This window comes from Athene noctua, chromosome 23 (assembly GCF_965140245.1).
Source record: "Athene noctua chromosome 23, bAthNoc1.hap1.1, whole genome shotgun sequence".
Taxonomy (NCBI): domain Eukaryota; kingdom Metazoa; phylum Chordata; class Aves; order Strigiformes; family Strigidae; genus Athene; species Athene noctua.
This window is the reverse complement of record NC_134059.1, coordinates 8,332,055-8,355,989: the sequence shown is the minus strand read 5'-3', so window position 1 is coordinate 8,355,989 and position 23,935 is coordinate 8,332,055. Positions and strand designations below refer to the sequence as shown.

Genomic DNA, 23,935 nt, shown 5'->3' with positions numbered 1-23,935 from the left:
AACTGGTTTTACTTCAGCTCGCCTCAGAGCCAGAGGCGTCGGGCGCCCGCCGTGCCGCGTCCGGCCGCTCGCTGCCGGCACGGGGAGCCCGCGGGCCAGCACCAGCCCCGAGGGGGAAGAGGGGCGAGTGCTCGGGCCCACCCCGAGAGCCCCTCAGCTCCGCGCCCCGAGAATCCGCTTCCCTCGGGCACGGGCAACCTCTGCTTCCCCGGGAAGAGAGGCCCAGCGCCCCGACCGCTCCCCCCCGCGCGGCAGCCTGGCTCCACACGGTCTGCAAACATTTCCTTAAGCAATTTGCACATCTTAAAAATAAAATCCTTTATTGATAATATGAATGTTTAACATGTTTAATGCCATCAGCTATAAAAATGATTAAAGACTTCAGCTTGGTACGTTTGGCTTTACAAATTTACAAGTGTTAATGAATTAATACTAGTGTATACATTTTGCACTTCATTATACTCCATTAGCCAGTGACACACTCTGCAACAATGTCTGCTTGGAACAGATGTGAGTTATAGAAGAAATATTTAGTTGCTTCCACACAGAATCTACATCAACAGTTAAATACTAACTCTAAATGTCTTACTGAATTAGTTGGATCCACTTTAATGTGCTTAGTTTCTCTCAGAAGATAGGCTACTAGCAAAAATACATTCTTTTGCATACCCCCTTCCCGTATTATATTTTAGAAGAAACAGTACTCAGTGCATTTCCTAATAGACTTCATCATAGTTACCTCTCTCTCTCTAGAGCTATCGATAAAGAAAGGGGATAATACCACTTAGATTAATGTAAAAGCAAAGAAACACGTTAAAGCAGTGTATACAAAAGCCTCACTTTTGAATCTGAAGTGATACCTGGGCCAAAATCCATCTGCCCATCAGTCTCTGCAATTACTCTCATCAAGAGGAAAAACCTGCTGTGGATACTTAAAAAGTTAAAAAAGTAGTAAATGTGCTTCCACAAGAGTCACTGCCCATTTATCTCCAGGCTGCCTCTGTCTCCCTGCTGTTCTGGACTAGGCGTTGTCTCCCGTTGCACCGGACTAGGGACAACACCGGTAACGGCATCATTTAAAGCTACCGAGGGTCTGCAGAACCCCCTTGCTCTAGTCTCGAGGCCGGGAGCTGCACAACGGCCGCGTCAGGGCAGCCCCCGAGCTCTGACGTCCTGCGGAACCCGGCTCAGAGCCCGAGGGAGCGACGGGTCACGGCCAGCAGTGCCTCCCCCCGCTGCCGCAGGGGCCCTGCAGTGAAGGTGGATGGATTCTGTCTAATTAAACAGTGACAAATGAGAGAGGAGCGGTGGCAGCGGGGACCTGCGCTCTGCGTAACCAGGACACCAGGGGAGCGCTGAGCACTGACACCCGCAGCAAGTCCAGTTGCTAAATTTAGGACCAGTTCACATACCCCACCTGAGGTAATTAACTCAGGGTTGTGCCCTCGGCCTCTGCCACGACCTGCGGAGCGTGTGCCCTGCCCTCCTCAGCGCAGTGACTCGGGACGGCCGAGCCCGGGCAGCACACCGGCACGGCTGCGGCCAGGACCTCGGCACAGCAATCGGCTGCTTCTCCCCTCCTCGGCCCAAGTAATTTTTCACACACACGATTGCCTCAAACTGAGGCGGTTCCTCACTAAATGATTTTTTAATCTCAATGAATTCCCACATTTTCTTCATATTAGGCGGAACATCAAGAATAAAGATTTTCCTAATACGCTGCGTATTTAGTACGTGTGTGTAAAACTACTTACACATCTACACGTATTCAGTTACACAGCAGTAACGGTTTGCAGCCAAGGAAAGCCAGCAAGATCCCACAGCTAACTCATGGGTTAAGTCCAGGTCAGCCAGACACAACTGACAGAGATGAGGAACAAAATTATTGCTTCTGTTTATAGTAGAAGATCCCATGTTACTGCTGCAAAAAACCTGTATCATGTGGACTAGTGATTTTTTTTCAAGTAATAGCGAGATCTTTGTCAAGTAATAGCAAAAGCCTTTTCTCAGAAGTTCTACACACAACAGTAGAATGCTTAAAGAGCTTGAAAATTCAAGGTGACACACCAGAAAGCAGAGTTTAGCCATTTAAAGCACACAGGCATCTCCACAGAATGTGTGACAGGAAAGCAAAAAAGAACTACATGGACAACGAATACTGAGAGAAAAGTAATCTGGATTGTATTACGGCTAAATTTTACCCCAAGAAACTGATGTGTGCTTCCTCAAATAGCTGGGAGCTACGTCCTGGAGGACAAAGCGTGGCTGGCTGCGACAGTCCAGTGGTCACCCTACAGAATTTGTAGCACATTCGCTAACTCATCGTAGCAAATGCAAAGAATTAAAACCAGTGTGGTTTCGACATTCAGGACTCACAGAAGAATTTGTTTCTCCACCTAGATGGTCCCTCTCCTCACCTTTTTCAGAGGATCACATTCATATTGCAGGCTTAGTTCAGGCACTTTTTATAAAATGTTCGTATCTGGAGTGAAAAGTCTGCAATAGTTATTTCTGCATAATTTAAAAGTAGCATTTCAGTCCCATTAGAGTTTGACAGTTAGGTCCCATCACATGATTAGGGTTCTTGTTATCTCTAACGATCTGACCGCTGCCGTGAGACATTTTGAGGCTACTGTATAGCTGTAGTTAAGGTTTCTTCATAAACAAAAATATTTTCCTAGCTATCAAAAAAGAAAAAAAAAATATACTAAATGCTTTATACAGACAGAATCTGCTACTATGGAAATAAATAACATGGAGTGGAAAAACAGTGTCTTAGCTCTAGGATGCTAAGCCGTGGAATGTCACATTCACATTTCCTGGAGACTAGCTGCTGGTTGGCAGGAGAATCTCCAGGTCTTTGCCGTTGGACACCACAGTGTTGTTAGAGCAGCTACCTGCCACGTCCGTGGGGGCGCCCGGCGGGGACGCCTGGGAGGAGGCTTTGCTTAGTGGAGCAGGAGCAGCAGGTGACTGAGCGAGGCCGGGTTTCTTTGGGGGAATGGGTGGAGGGTTCCCTCTTTCTGCTCTAGGAATGGTTGGTGACTTAATTCCAGGAGACAGCGGGCTCAGGGGACTGGAAACCTTGCCAGGGCTTGGAGAGTGACCGGATTCGTTTTTGGGGCTCACGGCATTTGCCAGATTTCGATAGTCCGTGCCAAAAGGTGAGCTGTTGGGGGAGACGGGTTTAATGGGTCCCTGCTGGCTGGTAAATCTGGAGAGGACCTGAGTGACGGTATTGCGGGCCAGCTGCTTGGCGGCAGAGTTATCTGCTAGAGTAGGAGACAGATCCCGGGAGGGTGGACTCTGCAGACCACTCGACTGATGGTCCTGTTCAGCTTGGGACTGAAACTTGTGCCGAGCTGCATGGAAGCGCTGATTGATCCCCACCTGGTAGGATGACTGGTAACCGGGGCTGCTCGCTGACGCTCCCACTAAGCGTTTCGTCAGAACTGGTGAGGAGCAGGGAGAAGGCGTTAGGGAGGAGGCAGCTGTGCTGCTGGGAGACAGGGAGGCCCCGCTGGAAGGGATCTGGGACATCAGATGCACCGGTGACTCTGTTCTTACAGGAGAGCTCCCGTTCTCCACGGCAGTTTCTGAGGCTGCACCAGCAGGTTTCTCCTTCTGAAGCGGGCTCTCTGCGGCGTTCGCCTGCAGCAGCTCAGCCCCCGCCTGCACGTCTGCCTCGCAGTGACCGTTGGATTTTGCGTAGGGCTGAGCAGGGCTGGGACACGCGGCGTGCGGCGCTTTGCCGGGGCCCGCTCGCTCTGCCTGCGGACTCTCCGTCTGGCAAGAGGCAGACTTCACCGCGGGACCCTCCGTTCCAACAGCTCTGGACACCACCGAGGGGCTGGGCTGCGACGGCTCCGTGGGACTGTGCTCCTGGCAAGAAGCCTCCAGCTCTTTCAGGGCCTTCTTCAGACATTCCACCTCTTCTTTGAGTGCTTTTGTACGGTTTTCTTCTCTGTTCAGCTTGGCTTTCAGCTGCTCCCTTTCAATGTCAAACTCCGAGAGTTGCTTTTCCACTTGCGCTTCCATCTGCAAACCCCGCTTCCTCTTGGACGCCAGCTCCTCTTCCAGTTTACTCACCTTACTCTTCTCTTTTTCCAATTTCAAGCTCAGTTCTGCCGTCTTCTGTCCCTCTTCAGCTGCTTTGGCAGTGGCTTTCTTGCACTCCACTACAAGCATGGAAGACAGTTGCTTGTGGCGTGCCCTCTCCTCCTCCAACTGGCTTGAGAGCTTCTTCTGTTCTTTTTCAAACTTTTTCACTTGGGATTTTTCAAACTCCAACTGGAAGGTAAGAACAAAAAGGACTCTAAGGGAAGTGCAAAACCTCCTGAAAGTAAATTAAGTACAGTGCCCCAAGAGGGAGCTGGGTTACTGGGTATCTTGGAGAAATTCCCCAGTAAAAGATGGCAATGGCTGAGAAAGAGGTTCTTGCCCCAGGTAGCTGCAAGACAGTCTTGTGTGACTCGGGTTGCACGTATTAAGAATTATTACTTACTAGTAGTTTTACCATGTATGAAATTCAATTGACCTTTAGTGAGATATACAGCCAGTCTGGCATGCACTGACTGAACAAGCGATCTGGAGCAAAGCTTCCTTCCACCTCATTTACTACTTTGTTCGTTTGCCTTTTAAAGGCATTTAGGCTTTAAAATGCTGATGTGTTATGTATGTTTAATAAAAGTCTACAGCGCTTGAGTAACAAAATAGTAGCTTAAATATTTATTATCGTCTCTGAATAACCCCCCTGGGAGATCTTTCATGACTTACTCTGAATTTTGAGTGCTAGAGAGCCCTATCATTTGTAAGTGCAGCCCTGATCTTGAGAACTTCTCAGATTTCAGGCTGAAGCAAGATTTCAAAGCATTTCATTGCCTATTAATAGCTTTTAGCACCGCTCAGCTACCAAAACACCCCGAAAAATTCAGCTTGTTTTTCCTATCAAAACGCTAAAGGCTCGGAGCACCTTCCAGAGGAGGGAGGTCCCTGCTAATCCTTCAGCACGAAGGTGCAGTCAGACATCAGAGCCGCGTTCACCGCCCAGGAGCCCGGGTTTCCGTGGGCTGGGAACCGCCAGCGCGTACCTGCTGGGTGAGGCGCTCCCGCTCCTTCTCCAGCATGTAGGTGACATCATCCCCCTCGGCCGTGTCCTGGGCGTGCCGCTGCCGCTCCTCCTCCAGGTCCAGAATCACCTGCCAGGCAGAGAGCGGCCACTGAGCCACGGGCACGGACCAGCGCCTTCGGGCGAGCAGCCCCCTGCGCCTCAGACATCCAAACGCAACTCAAAAAAATCATTAGAAGCAGCTTTTGCCCGAGCCAGGACACCACGTTACGCTCTGGTAGAGGCGGGTCAGCCTGTGGCAGAAGCCGGGGAAACCTCACGCCGCGCGTATCTGCGGATTGTTCTGAAGCGGCGGCGCCTCGTGCTCCTCTCCTGCCCGCCGAACGGCCTGGAGCGGCCCACGTCACCCCGCCCTGGTGCTGGGTGCCCTCCCCAGCGTCCCCTGGCAGGAGCATTCATCCAAACCCTGCTGGGAGCAGAGGGGCACTGAGCCCCAACAAGAGGCTTTTGGTGGTAACTCGCACCCCGGTTCCTTGCAGGGGATTTGAGGATCGCAGTGCCAAGTTTATTTTAAAGAACATTAATTTGTTCTTCCACTTAAGAACAAGATGAGCTCTTGAAATGAAACTGCTTGCCATAAGGACCCAGTTAAGGAGCTCCTTCAGCTTTAACACTGAATTACACGAATAATTGAAATTCTATTCACTCAACAGAAAAGCCAGAATACAAACTTCCCAAGAGACTCTGCTCTACCTCACCACCAACACACGCTCACCATGAATGTAGCAGCTCCTCAGTCTTCCTGAAACTTAAGCTTCCAAACAATGCTCAAATATCTTTAAGTACACTAGGAACCTTTTTACGGAAGGACACAGGAAGGGTAGAAGGAGGGAAAAAAAAAAAAAAAAAGTCTGATTTTAATAGCATGATTTAGCCAGACACTTGGCTGAAAAGTGAAACAGCCCTGCTGCTGCTTCCAGCCACTTAAGAGGACAAACCAAAAGCTGAAGACACCTCCAGCTGCCCACCCTAAGCGTAGTGTCCGTGATGTAAAAATCAAGCTGGCTGGTTACTTATGCCATAGTAAGGTTTCTGCAACAGAAATGCTTCAGATTATTCACAGACCAAGAGGAACTTGCTCTGTCTTAACCCCATCAAAACAGATCATAGGAAAATAAACTTTAACCCACATGCTGATGAGCAATGAAACAGAGAGTTCAACTTTGAACCTTTGGATTGGAAACAGAACGTGACTACTTGTATTTGAGATCTTTGTACACGATTTAGTAAGTTTTAATCAAAGCAAGAGTGACATACCTGAAAAAAATACAGGGCGGTACTGGCCCGGGCCAGGCCCTAGCCAAAAGTACACCTAGATCTGACATGTAAGAGACAGCTTCTAGACCCCAGGGTAACGGCACCACCTCACAGTCTGCCACAGACACAAGTGAAAGCAGAAATCACAGCTATTTTTTTTAAGATGGAAAAGTAGTATGTGAAGAGGTTAAGATAGTGTGTGGAGAGGCAGGTGACTGCAGGGACACCCCAGAGAGCTTCTCCCAGACTTCAGTGACGTGCTCTCGGGAAACGATGCTCTCCCCTGACTACACAGCAGGGACAAATACTTGAATAATTTTGACTTGTTTAAATTTACTGCAGGATAAAACAAACATGTAAACACGTTTTTTGTAGCAGTGAACTATTTACATAAAGAGAGTATGTTGTAGCAAGACTCCCAGAACAGGGTTCAGTGGAGTCCTGCTCTCAGAGTTGTGTGGAGCTTTACGCCCCCCTGGTACACCACGGTACACCGAGCACTTCACTGCCGTCAATGTACGTTAAAGCTCTATGTGAAGAATAATAAATGCAAAAGCCCTTTCAGTTACCAGAACTCAAGGCGTTTAAGTGTTTTTACTGAAGCTAACATTATAAAAATGCAAATATTCTGCACATCTTATTTGAAGGAAAACCTACCTTTCTGTGCCTGCTTTCCGCAGCTGCTAGCTGGGATAACATTCTTTCCTGCATATTCTTGCAATGTTTCATCACTACTTTCAAAATAGAGAGGGGATTGGAGCATACTGGCTGCTTTTCACCATGATTTCCCTCTTTCAGGGTCTCAAAATCTCTCTGCAAAGCCATGAGTGGATCACTGATGTTGTACTTCCCATAGCGTTCTTCAATGAACGTGTCTCTATGCTGGGCCTGCAATACAAAAGCAAATTTGCATTTCAATATACTTAAACCAGAAAACTAGCGAAAGTAATACTTTGTAGTTGATATTCCTCTTCCACAGTTTTCCACTTAAAGAGATCTTAATTCATCTCCTGTTATCTGCTGTAAGAATAAGAATATTCAGACAGAAAAACCACAAGCGTGTCATTCGTTAAGAGGCAAGAACAAGAGTAACTCATAAGGCAAATCTGCCAAGTGATCTACTGCTGAACGGCACCGCAGTCCATGCCACACGTGTCCTCCAAAGCCCACCTGGACGTTGCCATTTCTGATCAGGCCCATACCAAGGGGACAAAGACCACGTTTTCCACACTCTAAGTGCACAGGCTGCTCCTCTAACGGAGACTCGGATCAAGCAAGGTCAGACTGCCGAAAGTGAAGTGTATGGTGAGGACAATCATCCCTCTGAGATCAGAAGGGATTTTTAAACTGTTAACAGTTAAAGTTTCAGCCAGGCTCCAAGCTAATAAAAACACTCATTAACACATTTAAAATGGGCAAAAGTTGATGTTCCCCCACTAATAAAGACAGCAGAAATTGAGAAGGGTCAAATATACACAAGTGGGCCCAGCTCTCACAGGCTGAACTGCTCCTAGAAGCCACCTGCTCTCCAGGTAAGATACTCCAGTCTTGAAAAAATTGGCAAAAAACCCCTTCCTGAGGCACAAGCAAATGCATCCTCTTCACGGGCAGTCTGACATAAGCGTGTGGGAGGGTGTACGAAGGATGCGCTCAATTAATTTCTCGCTGTCCCTCCAGCTGAACAGTGTCTTTTAACCAGTTGGTCCCAAGCAAACTAGAAGCAAAGGGAAGCCTTGCTTCAAAACAGAGCCTCTCCAGAACACATCCCGTCTGCTGACATCCTCACGCCACAGCTACCTGCTAGCTATGCCCGTGACTTACATTCCACAACTGTGTGAAAGAAGGTAAATATCAATTCTCCCTCATTTAATCATTTACTGTTGTACTGATGGAAGAGCAGTTGTGCAGTCGCCCTTGATTATGTCACCATCAAAGAATTTAATGTTGGGCAATTAAAGAGTTTTATTCTCACAACAAACAGCTTATAAATTTGTGAATTGTTAATAAAATCCTTAATAGTCTCATCCAGACTAAACAGAGTTTAGTTTCTCAAGAAGCAAGATAGGAATGATTAGGTTTCTTTTGGTGACGTGTAAGAACGAAGGAGAGTCACACAGACAAGGGTTTACATTTACAATGTTTAGAATCAGCCATTCCAGCTGGAAATCTGTTTGTTAGGATACCAACAGGCTTATCCTACTGACTGACTACTGGGAAGTTCTAAAACACAACCCAAAATTTCATAAACACACAGATACTGAAATATCATCTACATGTTTACCACCACGATAAGAAGCCTTATGAAAACTGACATCCACGCAACAGGGATGGAAGAGGGAAAACAGACCTAGACTCCAAAGAGCCCTCAGAGCTGATCTATCTGGCTCCAGGAAATCTAATAATTGATGTCAACTGAAACAGCTACGGGCTAATGCCACGTGTTTGTGGAGACCCGTGACGGGGCTTCGTTCCAGCGCGTATCACTGACGGCACAGCCCCGCGCACAGCAGAGTTGATGCACCCTGCCGGGAGAGAACAGCGCCCGAATCCGAGGGGTAAATCCGATTCTTCTTGATTCATCATAGTCACGGCAACCGGTCCTTGCGAGATAAGTCGTCCTTTTACATTTCTAGAGCGTACAAATGATTCGGTCTGTTCTGTGGAGGCTGCAGGGGAAAGGGGGGCTCTCCTCTGCACCAGCCTCCTCGCAATGCAGGAGCCCCGGTACCTTTAACCGCATTCTTCTTCCCCAGCGCGTGATCACCTTAAAGAGTTTAATCTGGAGGTGCTTTCTCACGGCTAACCAGCGAAGCACCCGTGACCCACAGAGGGGAGGTGACACTGGCTCACTCTCAGCACACACGTGAGGTGCTTCTGCCTCACGAGGCGGCTCCCAACCAACGCTGCCCGCGTGTCACTGGGGGGACTGCGGCAGCCTGGGCACCCCCTCGAGCCCTGGGCACCCCCTCGAGCCCAGCAGCTTTTCGGGGCTGGCGAAGGGCTCTCAGCACCAGCTGCACAAAGCCCAGGCGTCGCTGATCCGCGGGCTGGCCCTGGGCTGTGGCGGGGGGAGACAAGCCCTGCCCTGAACACAGAGCGGAACGGTGCCGCCCCCCCGGGGGGTTCTTCAGGAGCCCTTCGGCCAACCCGCGCGGCAACTGGCGGCGGCCAACGGCTGCTCAGGAGATTGCTCGAGGACATCTTTCAGATAGGCAAGACTGAGTCTCACGAACATGAAAAGGCAACTTAGAAGCCCGTATTTACCGGAACGGCCGTTTTCTGATGTCCCAGTAAACTGCATCAAAAATGCAAACACTTCCCCCAAGTGTACGAGAGCTCTCGACACCAGCCCACACACGGCTCAGCACAGATCCGCCGAAACAGCCGTAACCGAGCTGTGCAGGGCAGAGGGCTCGGATACACAATAAAGCTTTGCTTTACTCAAACAGCTGATGAGATTTGCTGGCCCTGCCTATATTCTAAGATGCAATCGTGTGATTAGCATAGGGAAAAAAAAAAAAAAAAGGTCAATCTCTGTTCTCAAAGGGAGAAGAGTAGGCATTACCTTGACAAGAGGCATAAAAAAACCCCACACCAAAACACTTTTCCTTCCCTGTCTCCTCCATGACCAAACCCAATTAGGGACATTTATCCCACTGGTTACTGGTTTGGAGTGGTATTTTAACCCTTGCAGTAAACAAATACAGAGAAACAGCTCACCCCTCCCTCTTTATCAGTAATAGCCACCAGGAACCAGTGGATACCTTTGATCAGAGCTGAAGATATTGTTCTAGCTTTACATAATAAAAAAAAAAAAAAAAAAAAGAGGAAGGAAAAGATCAGCCCTGGAAATGGGAGGGCAGTCCTGGATAATGAGCCACCCCTGGTTTAATGAATCACAGGAAGAACTACAGGCTTTTGGGTTTTTTTGAGGGGCAGGAAATCTTCAGTTATTCTGAAGAATCTCTAAAAATGACTCAACCAAACCGTATTATAAGTATGCTGGGAATTTCTAGGTGACTCAAACATTAAAAACTCTGTAAATAAAACCAGAGATATTCCCCCAGCTGGCCTAAGTGCTCCAACAGATGAGCTGCTCTCCCCTTAGACCCAGCCGACCGCGGTGCCGGTCCCTCTACAGCCGCAGAAATGTGGGAGAAACCCTTCGGAGGGGCACCGGCACATGAACAGCGTAAGCAAAGCGAGGACGTGTGGAGAGTTTACTCCTGGGCAAGGTCTGTCTAATAAAAGCTTAAAGAACTGGGATTAAGGTCACACCCACTACCTATCACCTCCCGTTTTGTGCAATAGTGAAGGTGTAACAAAAGCCAGGTCCCGCTGCTCCCCGCAGCGCCGCGCTCTGAACTCCTGCTGGATTCAGCGCGGCGGTTTGTTTCCTGTCTGGGAAAGAACAAGAAGTTCTTCCTTGCTACTTTGAGCAATTAAGGATTTTTTTGAAGCAACATGACAAACAGATGAGACTATTAGAACGTTTAATAGCTTTCTGAAGTCCGGCTCTTCTTTAGTAGCCAGCAGAGCATAAACATTTAATTAAAATTGTCTAGACTAGGAAAAGTCTGAAACAGGTCATCCTACACTGACCACATTTAGTTTACAAAAACAAAGCCAGTGCTTTGGCGTTTGGGCCACCACGCACTCAGAAACGCAAATAAGGGATTTATCAGTCTGCTGCCCGTGACACCTCTGTGCTCCGGGTCCCACCGAGCAGCCGCCTCTGCTGCGAAAATAATGGGGACAGCTCTTCTAAAACGAAGTCACCGTGCCCTGATCTACACAGGACGTTTTACAGGGAACTGTCACGTACATGAGTGACTTCTCCGACGGCTTGTGCTCCTCGCCAAGGCAACTCTTCAGCTCAAGTTCTGCTATCACTGAAGGTCACATATAAACACCTCCGGCAGTTTTGATTTTTGAACTGAAATTCAGTCTTAAATAGTTTTTGTTCAACTTTCAAAAGAGAAGCAACTTGATGATGGAAGAGAAATATTCTATTAGTGAGCCCGAAGTGGAAAAATCAACTTAGAGCTCAGATCCCACTATCAACCTACAAAAACACATAAACCCACAGGAAATCAACGTTCAACAACAAGGAAATAAGGTTACCAAAAATGCATTGGTAACAGGAGTGGAAAATTTAATCTGGAAAAGCAGAGATGACATCAATTGTGCTTTGAAAGAAGATTCAATCTGCTGCAATTAGAAGACCTTCTAATTTAGCACCTCCACCTGTATCACTTCAAATACACAGATTGACAAATTTCCTACGAAACCATCCAAATTCCAAGAGCAACTAAATGGACTATCTGGCAGTTTTGAAGACTATTAAATTGCCCTCCCCCAACAGGAAAAAAGATAACATTTAAGCTTGGGCTGCTCTTAAAAAACGGAAGCAACTATGCACGGTAACTATCCTCAAACAGAAAACTCCCGGCAATCAGGAGAATTAAGACCTATGCAGAGAAGGGACCATTTTAAACTGGCTGGCTTTTAGCTCAAGAGAGGGTAACTGGCCACTGCTAGTCCACTTGAAAAGGGATAATTCTGATTTTATGGAGCAGAAGGAATATCTGACACCACTGAAGAAATGTTTCCTGTGCAGGCAGGCGAAGCAATGGCTTCGCTTCGTTAGGGAAAAGCTACTGTTTCCTCCTGGGATTTCTAGACTGGTTTGGGATGGATGTTTCTCATAACCTATTTGTGTAATTTTTTTTTTTTTTAGATTTCTTTACTGAAGATTTCCTTTTACTGAAACCTTGGTTATGTGACAGCATTTTCTCTCTGCCTTCAATAATCTTTGGCAACTTGTTTTACTGGAACATCAAAAGGGGAATTTCCAAGTCTCGTTTCAAGTATTTTTTGGACACTAGAGGATTACTCTTGTCTGTAATTTTAGAGTTTCAGTTTTAACCCTCGGCACAACACAAACACACTGTTAATTAACTGTAGCTACTGTGTACGCACTCCTCCAGTAATAATTTGCACAGAAGTTCCTCCTTTATGTTGCAGAGAGTGGTATAATCTTTAAATAGCTTCTCACTGCCTTGAACTTCCTTATTAGCTTCTCTCCCCAGAGGCAGGTATTGGGAATAAAGACAAGCTGAGGTCACAGGAATCACTGACAGGGAGAAGGGAAATGGGGGCGGGGACCACTTGCTCCGCACAAAAATAAATGTCAAAATGCTGGAGTGGGATTCCGAGGTTTACTTCAGCTCCAGCTCTGAAGCGATCCCTAGCAGAGAGCCACACAACCGAAATTAAATTGCTCAAATGCAGTAGCTGTCTTAATTGCCCTCATTATACCATGTGAACAGACCAGATAAACGAGAGCTACCCACATCAGACCTGTTATCAGCTTTGAAAAACAAGGCATTTTCTTAGGAAATGTCAAGCAGCACAAAACTGCAACTTCTTTCGGTGGAAGCTTCTGCTCCGTAGCGCAGATAATACGAACCCCAGCGTGAGCGTGGCCACGCGCAGCTCCAGCACGCTCGTGGCCCGGGGATGGCACCGTGCTCACACGCTGCCCTTCACCATTTACACGGGGAGCCTGACAGCACCCGCACGGCCCAAATCCAGAGCCGGAGCTACTCCCACGCGGAAGCCATCCCCACACCTCTCCGCTCCTCGCTCAGCACCTGTCTGGGCACTGACAAGGTGAAGGGAATCAGTTCCTTCCAAAGATACTGGCAAGCAGTGCTGCTTCAAGCAAGAAATAAATAAATAATCCCCAAACTTGCAAGAAAATCTGTAAGCAAAGTCTGCATTCCAGCAGGACAGCGCCCATGGGAGCACTGCTAGATCTAGGTTGCTTTATAAGTGATGCAAAAGCCCATTTTGCCCCATCTGTGAAAGATTTACTAGCATCTGCAGTCAGGTTTTATATTACTGAATTTTTTTTTTTTTTTTTATTTAAACAAGAGGTAGACTCAGCTTTTGAAACTGCACTGTAAACTTAATTTATAAATCCACTGACAAATGAACGCTTAATTTTGCGATGCATTAATACTGCTTTATAGAATGAATCACTGAATTCAGAAGCAAAGCAATGAATACCAGCTCCCAGTCATTAGCACAAAATAGATAGTTTCTATTCCAGTGTGAATTGCCTAGGGCCTTATTAACATAAAAGAATAAACCAGAAAGCTGTTTCCTGTTTTCTAAAAGTAAACAGAACTTCATTTCTAATGTATGGAAAATTCTCATTTAAAGAACAGGGGGCAGGGAACGAAGTGCTCTAACACAGCGAGAGAGACCCATTTAAATATTGAATTGTTTCCAGTCATGGTGCTATTTTAGAAGACTAACCTGTGGCTCACACAAGCAATCCTTTCTACATTGCAATGAGGACTGAGAATCTAGCCCTTAGTGTTATGCAACTCTGGCAGCATCTGGTTTTTTGGATGATTTAAATATGATTATAACTACAGGAAAAGGAGCACAATAAGAAGCGAGACTTAAGGTCTGTTCCAAGGAGAACGCTGAGATTTATGTGGTGGACAGGAAGCTACTTTCAGGCAAAAAAAAGCGCAGCTTTTTTCAAAGAGGTTTTAAAATAGAGAAAGCAAACTGAAACACTGCAAAAGAATATTTTGAATACAGTATGTTTGCTCACTGAATCCTTTATCCTCGGATCTTGTGTCTGAACCGCAGTAACATTGCGATTTGAAATGGATGTCAGAAGCCGAGACCAGGTCCAGCGCAGATGCACAGGGAGAGATGATGGTCCCCACCACAAACACCCACCCCTCAACTTAAAACAACACACAAGGAAAAAAGTAAACCGCAGAACAAAACCAGCGCAGGACAGAAGCCAGCCAGAGCAAGTCACAATAAGCTAGAGGCATCAGTTAGAGGTGACCTAACAACTGCTCTTTGTAACATGAATCTGAGCACCGGACACATAAACCCCAGGAGTTAAACCTTCCATCCCCGCAGGCAGAGGGATGCTGCCCCGGGCAGGGGGCACTGAGATACCCAGGGAGAACGGCAAGGAAGAACGGGTGAAGACCTGGGGGAGAAAGGAGGAAAGCAAAGGAGAAACTAAGCCAGCGGTCTCTGGAAAGCCAGGCTCAGCCACTCGAGTTCGACAGCGAGAAACAGGGCCGGTGCCAACCAACAAGTGGGCTGGTATCATGAGGGAGAAGAAAACTATTTTAGGCTTTGTCATCTGCACGCATAGATTCTCTCTGCTAAATGCCAGATGCTAAATGCTTTTCTCTAAGCATGCAGGAATATCAATTATTGCAGACTGTACCATAATCAAATTACAAGTTTACAAATTAAGGTTCTCTTGCTCTGCGAGTGCTTGTTCTTTCCTCTAATGTAACTGAGGATCTGCCTCAAACATCCAGAGCGTTCAGAAGCATTTAAATCCGAATGAGAAGTCAAATTAGCCCATGAAGGGAGATTCATTTTTCTTACTATATGGGAAGGAAATAGGCAGATAAACCCCCGATTTTTAACCACTGACATCTACGTGTCTAACAGAGCTGCCGGAGAACAGTGGCACTGGGTAAGATCACACAATGCCCTATCAAAGGTCAGGTTCCACTCCACCTCTTTCCAACACACACACGTGCACCTGATGTAAAACTATCACACCTCCAAAGGGATCTGACTGCAGAGGACACGCTGTGCACAGGGACAGAGCCCGCGATGAGCCCACAGCCTGACAGTTTCTCTTGTGTGTGGAACCCCCGAGCCCCCCAGCCCCGGGCGTCTGGAGCCCGCGCAGGGCAGGGTTCAGCTCTGACTGCCCCCGGCGTGCGAGCCGGGCTGAACGCCCCCCCAGTTACAATCCTTCATTCGGTCGTAGAAGGCTTTTTCTTCAGGGCAGCATTTTTGTATGTGACAAAACATGAGTAAACACATTAGCAAGGTGGGTTTTCCTTTGATTAGTCACACACGATAAAATTATTTCAGCACGTGAAGCACTGTAGAGCTGTTACCACGGCTACTATCAATAAACAAAACTAAAAGCTCAGTAAGGCCAGAATTTCTCTAGCTGTATATTCCAAATAAATGGACAAAACAAAGCTGGGAATTTTCTGCTTCTGAAACTCTGCCCAGCCACCAGATTTAAGCAGTTACAAGACTTTCTTCCTTCCACGTATCAAGAGGCCAGCGCAGGCCCTGGCAGCCGGGCTGCGGGCGCGGCGTTCCGGAGCTCCCGGAGCCGAGCAGCAGCGCGGCTGCAGAGCGAGAGCCCCCCTCGGGCAGCGTGGCAGGGGGTTCACCTTCCCAGGCAGGGCTGCAGGCAGAGCCAGCTCCGAGACAAAGCTTTCACTGCCTTTTCCTACCACCTTCAGCTTTCCGCACATTCTGAAGGTGAAACACTACAGCGTATCCCATGCAAAAGAAGGGGAAAACAGCACCAACCTTTGATTGGCTTGGTATTTGACATTACATAAGAGGTCACGATTCCGTATGATTTCTTCTCAGTTACGAGTACTTGACAAGTTATGTCAGAGGGCATTCCAACTATATTAAACTCCTCGCGCAAGAGGGAGCTGCAGGTTGAAGTTCAACAGAAAAGGTAATTGCTTTACGCTATGGAAGGTACACAATAAAACCCCTTTGGAACGGAGCTGCTGCATTCCTTCCCATCGGTCTCGCTGCGCTCCATGACACGCATTTCACACTGCGGTATTAAAGTGATGCTTGTTTTGGTAACACATTCTGACCACACAGAATTAGAAAACTGATCCCAGGACAGAGAAATTTGTGAGTCTGTTCCAAGAGAGGAACCAAGCCTTCCACCCGCGCTGGTTTTGAGAGGGTAACGATACCCCTCCGAAATAAAAAGACTGTATAAACGCAAAAATGATTAACAGTAAACACATAAACATCCCTGCTGTTTTGGAGGAGGATCTCCCTCCACCACCCCAAAAGGTGTTTGTATTTGGAACCAAGCTACGGAAGCTTTTGCTGGAAAACCAAGTCCCTGCAGCTCTCGGCCCTGCAAGCTGCCCTTCCTCTTTTCAAAGAGCTGAAAGTTTAAACGTTATGAGCAGTGACAGGTCAGCTTGAAAAAGCCTTCAATATTCAACCCTGTCACAACCCATTTCTTCAAAAATTGACCCTTCCATCATTAATACTGCTATTTTTTTTTCCCCACCTTCCTGAGGCAGAGTGCCAGCTAAGCATCCTTCAAAAAGCAGCAGCATTACACACGGACTACGCGTTTTTAAAATATTTTCTCGGCTCAGCATTAACGCACCACAGAGTACCACAGCCCACACTGCTGAACGAGGGGAGCAGAAGCACAGAGCTAACGCCACACACCAACACCGCTCCAGCCACTCTTTCTGCAGCACGAGCTACCCCTGCAAGGAGGGGTCCTGCAGGCTCCAGCACCACCCCTGCCTCGTCCCGTCCCAAGAGCTCCCACAGCCGTGACATCAGCTGCACTGACATGGGCTGAAACTATTTTGATGGGTCAGTTTTAGCTGTTACCTACCTCCCTGGAAGGTTACACTAATGCTTGGGCCAGCAAAGGGAAAGAAGAAGTAGCTGAGAACAGAGATCTGCTGCTCTCAGCAGCAGCGCCAGCTTAGATTGGCTTAGGACAGTACAAAGGCACAGACGCTTTTTTCTTAGTCTGAAGTTATTCTTAGTGTGAAGTAGTTATTCTCACTCAAAGACTTATCTGTGATCCCTTCTGGCGAGAAGAATTTCTGCTCTAAGAAGCCCTCCTTACTAAAGGAGAACAAAACCAACAAAGGAAGTCTGACAGAGCTTCTACACTCCTCACACTAGCAGAAACACTTGGTTCTTTATCAGAAAGGGTGAAAGGAGATGCGTAAGTCTGTATTTCAACACTGAAATGCTTCTTGCGGCCAGCTTTCAATAATTAATTCCCAAACACAGAATGACATACACCATTTATTTTCTAATACTGCTGATATTAAGACGGGATTCTGAATCAGTAATAAATCTTTGCCTCTGAACTTCACCTTGGATGCGAGAGCTTTGCAGAACCTACAGTAGTACTGTTGTCATTTTTGTCTCTTATCAAGGCACTTACAACATACCTTTAAGGCTTCTATGACAAGATCTCTTGCTTCTAATTCTCCCTCAAGAATGCTAAACAGCGTCAGCAGCTCTGGTTTGCTGAGTTTTTCCAGATTCATCCTGAAAACCTGAAAAAATGGAACACAGTTTACTGGGTATAATCTTTGTACATTAAAACCAGTATTCTAAGCTATGACATATAATCTCCATTTAACTTTCTGTTTCCAGTTTTTTAGACTGCAAATGGCCGTGGGGGGAACGGGGACAATACACAAGGTGAACATTTTCTCTTCAGCTTCCAAGAGCAGCTGTAGAAGATGCATTTTTCACCTTTTCCCAAGGGGTCATGAACACACACACGTCCAGATGGTGCAGGCAGAACGTACGGGCTAACACGACAGTATAATATTCACCGAGAAGTAGCCAAAGTTAACAGGAGAGGGAAAACCATGGATATTTAAAAGCCATACTACTGTAAATTACACATCTGGATCAGACAGCTGCAGACATCCCTGAAAGGAGGCTGAAGCTGGGGTGAATGCAGCCCAGAGCGGGCCACCCACACAAACTCGACGGTCAAGGTCGAGCTGCGGGCTACGATACGGCTCCTGGGCCACTACACATCCCTGATGGAACTGGCCCAGACCACTTTGCAAAAATCAATGCCACAGAAAACACACATTTATTTACTCTTCTTTCAAACTGTTTCAGCATCACCATCATTTATTAAATATAATTTTACCACCCGCAAAAGCACGAAGATCCATCATCTGAACTGCACACACAAAAAGCTTTCCCCCCCCTCCGCATCTTTGCTGATACACTTGACTTTGCCTACTAATAAGCCTCTTGAATACGTTATTTTGTTAACAATGGAAATCATTTCACAGACTAAATCCTTGTCTCTGGTGCAAATATACCCACTGATACAACCTTGTGCTTAGTGCAACAATCAACAACACTCTTCTGAGCCCAAGTCACATCCACCCCTCGCCACGCCTTGTATCAATCAGAAACAGCACGAAGCAGCTACTCAGATGTCAAACTCCTCTGGCAAGTGATAAAGGGTTAACTTAACCTTTCCCAGAGAAGTCTATCCAGCTAAAACATCCAACTGAATTTTTCTGAAGTCACTGCTGCTTTACAACTGATTTGCATAACTGTGCCTTGGAGAATTATGCACAAATGCAAGTTCTGTCTTGTTTACGCCAAAGCAGTTTTCCAGCTGCTGGGAACAGAAAGTTCTCCTTGCGGAGAGGAGTAGGTAGCCTTCCTACACCGAGAGGAATTGGAAATCTACCTGGTGGCCCCTCTGCTGCGCAGGCAAGTTTCTCATCCCACAGTCGAGTTCTTGCTCCACAGAGCATCTTACGCGAAATTCTGTGAAGCAGCAACATTTCTCACACTCTTCTGGCTGGTCCTACGCTGGCTCAAGGAAACTGCACTGGAAGCGACCGTGACAGTCTGGAGTAGCGTGGCTCTTCCAAAACCCATTTAACCGGACACCCATCGGTCAGCAGCGCATTTACCTTCCCTCCTGCAGGTCCACTAACACACGCTCAAGAGGAACTCACGAGGGGAGTGTTTGGCAAAACCCATTTGTATCCGTCATAACTTCAAAAAAAAACCCCGATTGAGACTTGACACAAAAGCATGACCTAGGAAACTCACTCCATCGACTCAAACGGTGTTTCAGCGGCCAGGGCAGCGCTGGCCAGGGTCGGTCACTGTTCAGATCGGGCGGCAGCCCCTTGCAGAGAGCTGTCGAGGCCGTGAACCTGACCCTCGGCTTCAGGTGCCTCTGCTGGCGGGGGCTGCCACGGGGAGCTGCCCAGCCGAGATCCCAGGGCAGGAGTGTGATTTACACCTTGTTCATCTTACAGAAAACGGGAGAGAGTGCAACAGAAGCAGCACATCGATGCTAAAACATAAATAAATAGGCACAGAGGGTGTGAAAAGAGGGGGCCTGGTTTTAGCCTTTAACATTTACCATGCTTATGTTGGTACTTAAGTCCAAGCTGCATCACTTCCCTGGGCAGGTTTTAAATCTGGAACATCTGAACGTCTTCTCAAGAGATGTGTGGCTTAATTTCAAGACCATCTCAGTCCTTGCTCAGACTAAATTCACAGGTGCTAAGGCTGAATCAGTACCGATGGGAAAGAGCAACAACTTTTTTTTTGCCAGATACCCATGAAGTTACATTAGCTTTGTGGCATTATAAGCCAGAACCAAAAAGGAGAAGTTTTCTTTGAGATCTTAGAACAGAGCATATCATCTAACCCTGTTACTCCAGAACCGTAAAATCTGAACATGGACTCTCAACGTAACCGTGTCTGGGCTTTTCTCTGAAAAAGAGATGACACGGAAACATGCAGCTGCATCTCTCCATCAGCTACCAAACTGCACACTCTTAAAGCCAGGACAGCTACCAACTGCAGTTTGATATTTTGAAGCTATTAGTCTGGGCAGTAATCGTTTCTATTCTATATTCTGAATACACCCATTATGACTTGTACTTCACAATGTTACAGAACTAAGCCATGCTATTCTTAACATGCCTCTAGCCTTTAATCAGCTTAATAACATAAACAAGCCAGTCCTAAAAATACACAGGTAAAAATACTTACAGAAATAAAGAGCGGGAGGCAGTTTGCACAGCAATCGTTTATACAACAACAGGTAGCATTAAAGATCTCCAAGTGGTACAGCCTCAGCTGCCTTGGTGCAACCTGCTGCTAGAGAAGACCTTTACCTGCTCTGTTTGCACCGCTTATCCCACGCTGCTGAGGCGACAGACCGGGAGCAGATGCTACAAATAAAGTCACTGCCCTAAAATAAAAAGCCCCTCTACATTGTGCTCGTATTCTGCACCGGTTTACAGGGAACTCTGCATTAGAGCACGCCTGGCAGATACCTGTTCTGCCGAACCTGTAACAACCCCGAGAGCTCCCTTTTAGGGCCACTCGATACCACGGAGCTGACAAATGGAAAAAAAGTTCCATTCGTTTTATGCTGTTATTTTACAAGAACAAGAAGCATCTCTGAATCAAAGAGCTAATAAGCACATATTTGAGCTCCTCCTCCCCTAACCAAATCCGAATCCCTTCCCGGCCCTCCAGCGTCACCGGCTCCTGAGCTGACCTTTCCCAGACTGCTTTCTGGTTACACGTCCCCGTGCCTTCCCTCGTCCCACTTTTTAATAAAAGATCACACCAAGCCTATTCAATTACCCAGTCCTCCCCCTTGCAAACAGTCCCATTCTGCCAAGCAGATCTGTACTCGTCAGCTGGGGAACCTGACCCATTATTTCAAAACCTTTAACCAAGAGATAGAGTTTCACAGCATCAGACACAAGATCTAGAAATACCCAGGGCCTGTTACCCCTTGACATGCAGCGCAACACGCTGACGAGTCCAATCATACAGATCGCAAACCACAAGGACCTCATTATTTAGTCTGATGGTATAAATATTTTCCCCGAGTCTGAGATACACCACCATTTTTGGACAATAAGCAAGAGGTTAGAGCATAAACAAAGATAATTACTTACTGCTTGCCTAAAGGTAACTTCCTTTTAGCTACGCTATGGACCATCAGCGAGTCTCCTCAGCAGACCCCCTCCTACCCTTGAAAGAGATAAAACTCTTCTTTTAGAAACTTATTTCCCAGTATTTAACTGAAAATAAACACCAAGACCAGTTCAAGCGTACGTACAGCCACACAAGCTAACAAACCAGGGTAAGTTATCTTTGGCATGTGCCACTTCAGGAACAAAAGAGATAAGCTTCTAGAGCGTGGCAGCTCCTCCGCGCCCTGAATCACGCTACGATGATTATGAAACTATTAGAGATTTCGCTGGGGCTCACACACACACAAGCACGAAGCAAGTTAACCAACGCTGCCAGCGCAAGAGAACTTCACCCGCCGACTTGGGCGAGGGGCTGGGTCACTGCCCAAAGAGCAGCCGGAGCGCCCAGCCCCAGCCGGGGCGGCTGTCAAGTGGAAGCTTCAAGATACTCTGCAAGCACTTGGCTCAAAACTCTTCTACTTTTTTAAAAATATCATGAAGAACACAGCTTGTCGTTCCTTTTTTCCTCTGAAGGAGGGTATTTCCTTTCAAAAGCCGTGGCTGCAGCTATGCCAACGCAACAATGCCTCTATGTCTATAATCCTGAATCAGCTTCATTTTTTTTTTTTCCTGTCCCTGAAGAGGAACTGATATTTTCCAGGAGCTTGCACAGGCAGTCGTGTAATCATATTCATATGAGGACCTAAATGACTAGGTTGAAAACTCTTGATAGACAAGTTTTTTAAAATGCTGCTGCATGTGTAGCATGATGCTTGAGCTGTTAAAATAATTACATGATATGTTTATATAATAAAAAAGCTAATATCCACTTTATAATGGTGCGTCCACAATGCTACCCGGCATTGCATCAGAACTCGAGAGATTTAGGTTGGAATGAGCCGTGTGTGAGTCCTTCACCTCTGTGTCTTAGAACTAAAAGCGAGAAAGGACATCTCCCCCAAAAAATCCTCCCCGCCCTATTTATTTCTCGCAGTACGACTCTGGATGAAGCAAATACCTAAAATTCACATTCAAATTACTGCTGAAGTCCTTGAACAACCACTGTGCGGGAACTTGAAAAATGAAAAGCATCACCTTGCTCCTCCAGGCTCGGGGAGCGGGGCGGAGGGAAGCCGGGGAGCGGGGCCCGGCCCGGCCCCGGGCAGGGGACACCCAAACCCCGGCCTCGCCCGCGCCTGCCCCCCGGTCCTGCCTGCCCCAGCCGCGGGGGCACGGCCCTGCTCGGGGACGGGCGAAACGCCCGGTCCCCGCTGCAGGCGGGGGCGCGGCGGGATGGAGGGAGCCGCCCGGCCCGCCTCGGGACGGGGGTGGCAGCGGCCGGGCCCGGCCGGTGGCTCCCGAGCCGCCACGGGCCGGTACAACCGCGGCGAACAAAGGGAAACCCCGGCCCGGAGCCCGCGCGGGGGCCAAGACCGCGGGTCCTGGGCTGGGCTCGGGGGCACCGACCGACTTCCCGGCCGGCGGCAGCGCCCACCCGCCAGGCCCGGCCCGGCCCGGGGCAGCGACGCCAAAGGTGCCGGTAACGCCCCCCGGGCTCCGCGCCCCGCAGCCGCCGCCCGCCCCGGTCCCGGCCGCCCCCGCCAGGGCTCGGCTCGGCCCCGCCACCGCCCCTCGCAACCCCCCCGCACCTGCCGCGGCCCGTCCGCAGGGGCAGCGCCGGGCCGGGCCCGACCGCCGCCGCACCGGGACCCGGCACCCGCCGCCGCACCGACCTGGCCCGCGCCGCCGCCGCCGCCGCCGCCGCCGCCGCCGCCACTACCGCGCCGCTCCGCTGCCCATCCAGCCGCCCCGCCCCTTCGCGCCCGCCCGCTGAGGGACGGCGCAGCCGCCAATCAGAGCCGCCGCCGGGCGCGCCCGCGGCCCAATCCGCCGCCGGAAAGGCGTGGCGAGGGCGTGGGCCGGCCGGCGGGGGCAGCGCCGACCAATCAGACGGCGGAACCGGGGCGAGGTGGGCGGGGCCGGGGGCTGAAAATTCCTTTTGTTCGCGGCGGCGGCGGCGGAGCGAGCGGGCGGCCGTGATTGGCGCGTCACTTCCGCCGCGGGCGGGCCCAGCCCAGCCCAGCCCAGCCCAGCCCAGCCCAGCCCAGCCCAGCCCAGCCCAGCCCAGCCCAGCCCAGCCCAGCCCAGCCCGGGGAGCGGCTGTAAGCCCCCAGCGAGGGGCAGCCCCCGCCGAGCCCCGCCGCCGCCTCAGGCCGGCCTGGGGGGGCACCTGACGGCGCCCTCGCAGCACCCCCGGGCCCCCCTCACGGTGCCGCGGCCCAGCCCCGGCCTGGCTCTCGAGCCTGACGGTTTGCCGAAGGGTGTTTTCTCACCCCCGTGTGTTCTTTAGGGCGGAGCACGGTAACACCCTGCTCCGTGACTCACCTGGGCCGGCCATCGGCGCGGGCACGTCGCCTCTGTCACAGCTTTCCTCTGGGATCTTTGGCAGGCGCTGAGCGAGGCCGCGGTGGCAGGAGGTGCCGGGAAGGCTCCGCGTGTTTAGATTTCTTCACCTGCCGTCCGCTGAGCAACGAGCCCAGCATACGTTGGAGGCTGTTGCTGGAGGGGGTGTCTGTCACCCGTGGGTGCCCCGGAGCGGGGCCGCTGCGCTGACACTGTTGAGGGCAGCAGGTTCTTTTGCCGCCGGAGCTGCTTACCCAGCACTCTGCTAAGCCGGGGTGGCAGCTGAAACGAGAACTAACCCTTTCGGTGGAGAATGTGTCAGATCGATCCGTCTCCGGCCTTCCTAGGAGATGCGCTCGGCGCTGGAGAGCTGGCAGCCGTTTTTAACGGGTGTCGGCACCGTCGGGAGCCCGACGGCAGCGGAGCGCTGGGCTCGCAGGGAGCGGCGGCACAGGGCCTGCCCTCTCGCGTGGGGACGTGTGCCCTGGAACCAGCCGCTTCTGAAGGGGAAATTCCTGACTCGGCTGCGAAAAGTGGTGTCGCA

At 49.2% G+C, this 23,935-nt stretch overlaps 1 protein-coding gene across 4 annotated transcripts; it reads right to left on the bottom strand.

Annotated features, from left to right (window-relative positions):
- Positions 1–293: 293 nt before the first annotated feature.
- Positions 294–23,588, bottom strand: CTTNBP2NL (CTTNBP2 N-terminal like). 4 transcript variants are annotated; one of them, XM_074925476.1, is made up of 5 exons: positions 23,374–23,588; positions 17,440–17,547; positions 7,043–7,273; positions 5,091–5,198; positions 294–4,290 (listed from the first exon to the last, which is right to left on the bottom strand). In XM_074925476.1, exons 2-5 carry the CDS (start codon positions 17,536–17,538, stop codon positions 2,827–2,829), a joined length of 1,902 nt encoding a protein of 633 aa, XP_074781577.1. In that variant the 5' UTR covers positions 17,539–17,547; positions 23,374–23,588; the 3' UTR covers positions 294–2,826. The 4 variants fall into 4 exon arrangements, with proteins under 4 accessions (XP_074781577.1, XP_074781575.1, XP_074781576.1 ...); XM_074925474.1 differs by lacking the exon at positions 23,374–23,588 and adding an exon at positions 22,722–22,804; XM_074925475.1 differs by lacking the exon at positions 23,374–23,588 and adding an exon at positions 22,638–22,736.
- Between the last annotated feature and the right edge of the window lie 347 nt (positions 23,589–23,935).

Coding starts and splice junctions, on each gene's coding strand:
- CTTNBP2NL (XM_074925476.1), bottom strand. CDS start 17,538: ATGAATCTGGAAAAACTCAGCAAACCAGAGCTGCTGACGCTGTTTAGC. Junction 7,274..17,439: donor TTGTCATAGAAGCCTTAAAG/GTATGTTGTAAG, acceptor TTTGTATTGCAG/GCCCAGCATAGAGACACGTT. Junction 4,291..5,090: donor GGGAGCGCCTCACCCAGCAG/GTACGCGCTGGC, acceptor CTTACCTTCCAG/TTGGAGTTTGAAAAATCCCA.